The 7,333-nt window shown below is 35.9% G+C and overlaps 1 protein-coding gene across 1 annotated transcript in view; it reads right to left on the bottom strand.

Annotated features, from left to right (window-relative positions):
- Nucleotides 1–1,877: 1,877 nt before the first annotated feature.
- LOC106877994 (trans-1,2-dihydrobenzene-1,2-diol dehydrogenase) overlaps nucleotides 1,878–7,333 on the bottom strand; it is a 25,459-nt gene continuing 20,003 nt past the window's right edge. The window contains exon 7 of the mRNA XM_014927068.2: nucleotides 1,878–2,046. Coding sequence (XP_014782554.1) covers nucleotides 1,943–2,046 — 104 coding nt within the window. The 3' untranslated portion in view covers nucleotides 1,878–1,942. The remainder of the gene's footprint in view (nucleotides 2,047–7,333) is intronic.

The following is a 7,333-nucleotide window of genomic DNA, read 5'->3' as shown; positions in this document are numbered from 1 at the left end:
TAATGCCTGCACGAAGAATTTCACGTTTTTTCGCAATATTTCTAACCCCAAATGTCTTATTTTTTATATCTAGCACTATCTTTTTCTCCATTTCTAAGTTAATGGTAAAAATAAAGAAGCCCTGCAAAATGCAACTAATTTTTAAACACAAACGCACAGAATAACAGCAGTCAAATAACGACAGCTGAGTCCACAACAAACATCAGCGATCTGACTGTTGCCTATACTCTTGACAAGAGATGCCATTTAGTCTTTTACACCTACCAGGCTCTTTCGTATTAGCCCGAGTTGCTGGGTAATTTTTTGGTCTTTTATGAATATTGTAGAACGGAAACTTTTCATGGATTGGAATTTAAATCCTAATCTCTATAGAAATTTATTGTTTCAAGAAAACATTGAATTTTAGTTACTTTTAACTTTTACGATTATAGATAACAACTCGGGCTATAACTTCTGAGCCCGAGTAAGGCACGTGTGAACGATGTTGAGAGAACGTCTGCTACGAATGATATTTTTTGACATAGGTATAAAAGGTATAAGAAGGTATAAAAAGGAAGAACTCAGTCATTTTACTACACTTGTCAAACACTCAACTCAACTGTCAGGCAATACATTTTGAAATCTGATGGTTACTACGAACGTATGAAAGCGCTAATTGAACTTTATGAACATTACTAAATATTTTTTTAATCTTTAACACACTTCAACATTGTAAAAAAAATTAATACAATAAGAAAAAAAAACGTGAAAACTGATATCATTTAACTGATATATTATTCTATACACATCTACACAAGTTCGGAAAAAATATGTGTATATATATATATATCCGTTTTCGCAAACACTAAGGATTGTTTATTTACTATTTTCATATATATTTCGTTGGCGACAAATTTCGTCCAACTGTTCAATTAGCTGTGACTACACGCTACTGACAACGCTCAACGAAGCAGAAATACATCTAGCATTCTCATTAGCTTTTGCTGGGACAACTTCTTTTATCCCTCGATATATGTTATGTTTTTAAACAGTATATGTCCATAAGAGATACTTCTTGCCGACGAATATCGCTGTAAATTTTCCCTTCACAATATCTTGACGCCACGTATGATACACAGATGACTGTATAGAGAGAAAGAAGAAGAGAGATAGACAGCACAAAAGAATGGAGAATTATATATTTTTAATCAGCCTATGTGCGTTTCATATATAATTGTATTACATAATTCTGTGGTTTATTAAACATGCAAATTAATCAATCTATATTTAATCGACGAGGATTCTACAGAGATCGATAAATTTGCATCAACAAATCCTTCTCAAAGTTTCATCACGCTGCTTGGGATAGAGAACAGAGAACAATTTATGGGAGACAGAAGTAAACTTAATTTTTGGTCAAAGCAAGAAGTAGTTATGTGTATCAGCAGACTTAGGAATTGTAAGTTTGAGGTAGTATTGAAATTCATACTGCTGTTAAATCGTTATTGACCGCAGCAAATATGCAGAAGAAGCAAATACACCTAAGCTGTTCATAAAAATATGGTATTTCAGGTCTATTTGTTCACTACGTAGATAACGATTTAATGACGGTTGGCAGATATCAGCTCTGATCAGAAAAACAGTTTGCAGAAATTATAAACAAAACCCATCTGCTCTTGCTTAGACTTTAAAATCCGGGTGCTTCTGAGTGACCTCTCTCTCTCTCTCTCTCTCTCTCTCTCTCTCTCTCTCTCTCTCTCCCTCTCTCTCTCTCTCTCTCTCACGCACGCACATGCACACACACACATACACACACAATGCAGATGATGAAAATTAATATGAAGAACGTGTTGCTTTATTTTAACTTCCCACCCTCTTTCACCATCACCCCTCTCTCACCATCCCCCCTCTCTCACCATCCCCCCTCTCTCTCTTTCGTTTTCTGATCTTCCTTAGAATGTCCTTAGTTCTTCTGTTGTGTCTCCTCAAGTTGTCGTCGAACCTCATCAATTATGTTTATAAGCAACAAAGTATCAGCGTGGGTGTGAACGGGACATTCGAGATGACCTTTTCGAAAAAGAAGAGAGACAAACTTAAAATGATTACAAAAACAAATATTTAAAAGCACTAAAAAGAACAAGAAAAGGCAATAAAATATTTAATTGCGTAACATAGATAAATACAGGTAAATATGATGTCATAGAACGTAAATTCTTGAGTTATTAAAAGATTTCTCCGTTGTCATCATTAGTGATCACTCCAAACACCATGACGTTGACTGGATGTTTGATTTTTATCACTCTCGGCATATGCTTTGGGGGCTCAGATTGACACCCAAACACTCTGAAATGTTCGTATTGGAGCTTCTGGTGGGAATGCCAAACAGTACAGCATGTCATTTCCCAATTTCTGGCTGAGCGAATTGCGTCATTGTGCTGTTTTGTCACAGACGGTGCCCAGCTGACCCTACTGTACTGTGTAGTCGACAAAATCAAATATAAACAATGCACATGCATAAAATTAAAATTATAAATGATGACAATGTACCCATCGCAACTTATCTATCTATCTATCTATCTATCTATCTATCTATCTATATATATATATATATATATATATATATATATATAAATACTTATAAATACCTACCTACCTACATACATACATACATATATACATACATACATGCATGCATACATACATACATACATACATACATACATACAGCAAGAAAAATAGGGATTCAAATACTCAAACAAAGCACAGTGCGCGTGACATTCCAATAACTTATGGGCATGCTTTGACATGTACCTAATTATCCGTACTATAACAAATACGATCTCATTTACAACCTAAACCTCCACACTTTACCTTTTCTCTGTATGATATTTTTTATGGAATGTTTTCACTTATTTAAAACCTGTGAGGATATTCAACCAAATCCTTGGGAAGCAAAACTTTTTTATTATTTCATTATACAGTACTTTACTTCTTTTCTTTTTACTTTTTGATTTTACAGTATTTTTCCAGAAATTCTTTACATTTATCTAATTATCCTTGTTTTCTTAATACATTCCATATACGGTCATTATAATTTTTGTAAAGGATGAAGTCTGCCAAACACATCTATTGCCTGCTACTATAAATTGAGAAAATTTGCTAATTTACAGGAGATCTGATGTTTGAATTGCCATGATACGTTGTGATGTGAATCAGTTCATTATATTGCAATACAATAATATTCATAAGTATACATACGTACATACATACATAAATACATACAGACGCACACACACGCACACATACATACATACATACACACACACATACATACATACATAGATACATACATACATACATGCATGCATGCATACATACATACATACATACATACATACATACATACATACATATATACATATATACATACATACATGCATGCATACATACATACATACATACATACATATATACATATATACATACATGCATGCATACATACATACATACATACATACATACATACATGCATGCATACATACATACATACATACATACATACATACATACATACATACATACATACATACATACATACATATATACATTCTCCGTCGAGTATGACGACCGGGGTTCCAGTTGATCTGATCAGCGGAACAGCCAGCTCGTGAAATTAACGTGGCTGAGCACTCCACTATTAAGTGGCTGAGCACTCCACAGACACGCATATCCTTAACGTAGTTCTCAGGGAGATTCAGCGTAACACAGGTTGTGACAAGGTTGGCCCTTTGAAATACAGGAACTACGTATTTTTAACAACTGAGTGAAATGGAGCAACGTGAAATAAAATGTTTTGCTCAAAGACACAATAGGCCGCCGGAAATCGAAATCACGACCTTACGATGGTGAGCCAAATGCCCTAACCATTAAGTCACGCGCCTTCACTATGTGTGTGTGTGTATGTGTGTGTGTGTGTGTGTGCGCGCGCATTTGTATGCATGTATATGTATAATTATACATGTGAGCTTGTTGATGTAGCGCCGTAGATGCAATCAAGCACAAGTTACGAAACAGCTGTCAACAAATGGAGTAAATATATATTCTCTCACTTCCACTATCTGATCAATATATAAAATAAATCAAGAGGCTCTACTTTTGGATGCCTTTTTTTGAGTGGTTATCTCACTTAGATTTGACTTTTGGGCAAAGAGTCGTGTCGGATGGTGGTAAATTTGTTTGCATAATCTTATATTTTACTCTGAGTGTATATGAGGTTCCTAGGCTTGTGTGCTGAGGTAGTTCGTCAAGAGGGTATATTTCTTCTGTTATGTATACTCAAATTTCACGTTCAAGAAAGACGCTATCCTTTGGGATTAGCGGTGCAGGTGGTGATTTCTATTTGAAGTGCTTAAACGTGAAATAGTGCTTGTGTGTGCAGAGAGAGATTTCATCCCTAATATTTAGGATGTTATCAATTGGTTGTATGGTATCTAGTTTTTCAGTCCGCCCTCCGTATTTTTTGGCTTTAGGAATAATGTTCCATTTTATCTGGGGGTTGCTTATTTCACTTTCTTTCAATGTCAATATCATATTGGATAGGGATGTTGCGTGTTTTTAATTTTTGCCTCTAAATAACGCCAGGTGTTGTGTGTAACTGTGCTTGAGCGAGTTGCCCGGCATTCTGATATATGTCTTTGCTACCCTGTTGGGATCCATGATCTTGGTTTTGTATACAAGTACTTTTTCGAGACAGTTGTTGTGAGGTGAGGTAGTTCCTTTGTGTTTTATCAAAAATAGAAATGAACACCATTCCTCAATGTGATTGGCTTGTAAAATTGTTAAGATATTAAAATATTTTTCTATTTTACTTAGCATGAAACCTTGATTCACAAATAAAGAAATTGTATCCACCAATGCGGTGTTGAGCACTCATTTTCATCGTTCGACATTTACCGTATATACACACACACACACACAAACACACACACACACACACACACACACACACACATATAGAATATGAGGGAATAAGTTCAGTGATCTAAACCAATAGGTACGCCACGTAAGCGTTATAACTGGTCATGCGTTAGGTTCCAAGGTCACAGCTGAGATTGGAGCTAGGGATCCGTAATAGGCTCTCGAGTCAGCAGGTATATATTGATACACTTCCGGCCTTGGTTTTGTTGTCCATTTTCCTTTAATATATACAGGTTGTGGCAGAAAGGTTGCCCTAATTTCAAAGGTTAATAAAAAAAGAAAACACATGAAGATTCTTAAAAAAACTTTGTATTTCTATAAAGTTCATTAAATGTCACCTTTTTCTGCCTCAGATAGTACCCACCATGGCTTGGAGTGGAGAGTATCATTTTTTCTTGTATCTTCATGTGTTTGTTTCTTATTAACTTTTCTGTCGCACCCTTCCCCCTCTCTCACTTTCTCTTTCTCACCTCTTCTTTTTCACCTTCTCTCCTCTTGCTCTTCACTCTGTCTTTTTTCTTTTTTCTCGTCCCTCCCTAATTCTTCTGTCCCTCTGCCTCTACCTCACTTCACTCTTCCAACGAGACCGGTATTCGGCCAAGCCTGACCTTTCTTTCTTGGTTCGACTACCATCCATGCAACATCTATATTCATCCCCATGCCAATCATCTCTTATGTCCCTGCCGTAAGGCTTCACTTTCACACACGCCAGCTTAATTTAATTCGTCCGTAGTTGAAAGACACCTGTTGTTATGTCCTGTTATTTGCATTTGCATTTGTGTACCATTTCTCCGTTTTCTCCCCTCCTTGTTTTCGTATACATTTGCTGCTTTCTTCCAAAGAATCTAATGCTCTTAGCTTAGTTTTTCCTTGGGGCAGGCCTGATTAGAGCAATCTCGAGTATAACCAGCCGAAATTGCAAAGATAGTCTGGAACTCGACTATGTGTGTGTGTGTGTGTGTGTGTGTGTGTGTGTGTGTGTGTGTGTGTGTGTGTGTGTGTGTGTGTGTGTGTGTGTGTGTGTGTGTGCGTGTGTATGTATATGTGTGTGCGTGTATGTATGTATGCATATATATATAAACATACAATTATTATACATATATGTATTTATGTATATATATAGAGAGAGAGGGGGAGAGGGAAATAGATATATATACACAGGTATATGTATTATACCTACTTACATAAGTGTGTGCATGTATGCATGCATATATACATGTAAATATGTATATCTATATAACTATATATAGTACAACGAGGGCAATCAGGCCGAAGTCACTTTCAACCTTCTATTATAAAGTTAAATAAACATGTGATGTACTAAAAATGTAACTTTTTGCTTTAATGATGAATTGTTTTATATACAGCACATAGCTTGACATAAAAACAAATATTAATGCGTGTGTGTTTATGCACCTGTATGAATACGTATATATATATAGCTATATGTTTTATTTTGTGTGTGTGTGTGTGTGTTCTTTTGTTTTCCCGATTCTTGTGAAACTATTGAAACAGATATCGCTGTATTTTGGCAAAGGATTCTGTCATGATTTTAGTTCCTCGCTTTTTACTAAGTGATACATTAATTTGTCATTGTCATCCCCATCGATTCTGTAGCTTTCTCAATTTATTCGCTGTGGATGCTTGTTCTCCTGCTATATTATTGGTAATGGCGGTGGTGGTGATTGCGGTGTTAAGTCTATGTACGTAAGTACATATGTATGTATGTATGTGTTGTATGAACGTATATATGAGCATGCGTTCATGTTTTTGTGGAATGTATGTGTGTAATGATAGGGGAAGAGTTCATTTGTATGTTGTGTATGCCTTATATTTTAGGCTTTTTATTGTTCTGTCAGCTCCAATAGGCTCTATATGTAGTGGTGGTAGCCATTAGTATAGATGCATGTATGTACATACTGTGTTCTTGACACAGGAATGAAAAAAAGATATATCAAAACTACACATAAATGAATAGATGCTCACCACCATAAAGATACACCATCTCTGCTATCATACACATCACACAAAAACATGAGTACCATTGCTCCTAACATTTATCATCATTACAACTTTTAATACCGCCATCACCACCACCACCACCCAGCTTTTATCATCATCATCATCATCATCATCATCATCATCATCATCATCATCATCATCATCACTACCACCATCACCATCATGATCATTAGCACCACCACCACTAACTCCATCCACATGTATGTCCACAACGACCACCACAATATATCAAGTCCGGTCCAAACACGATAATAAGCAACCACAGAGAGCTCATTGAGAAGGCTACAGATGCGTGGTGAAAGATTTTGAGAAATCAATAATTAAAGGAATATAACACACACACACACACACACAC

The sequence above is a fragment of the Octopus bimaculoides genome, chromosome 13 (assembly GCF_001194135.2).
Source record: "Octopus bimaculoides isolate UCB-OBI-ISO-001 chromosome 13, ASM119413v2, whole genome shotgun sequence".
NCBI lineage: Eukaryota > Metazoa > Mollusca > Cephalopoda > Octopoda > Octopodidae > Octopus > Octopus bimaculoides.
This window is presented reverse-complemented; position numbering and strand designations above follow the sequence as displayed.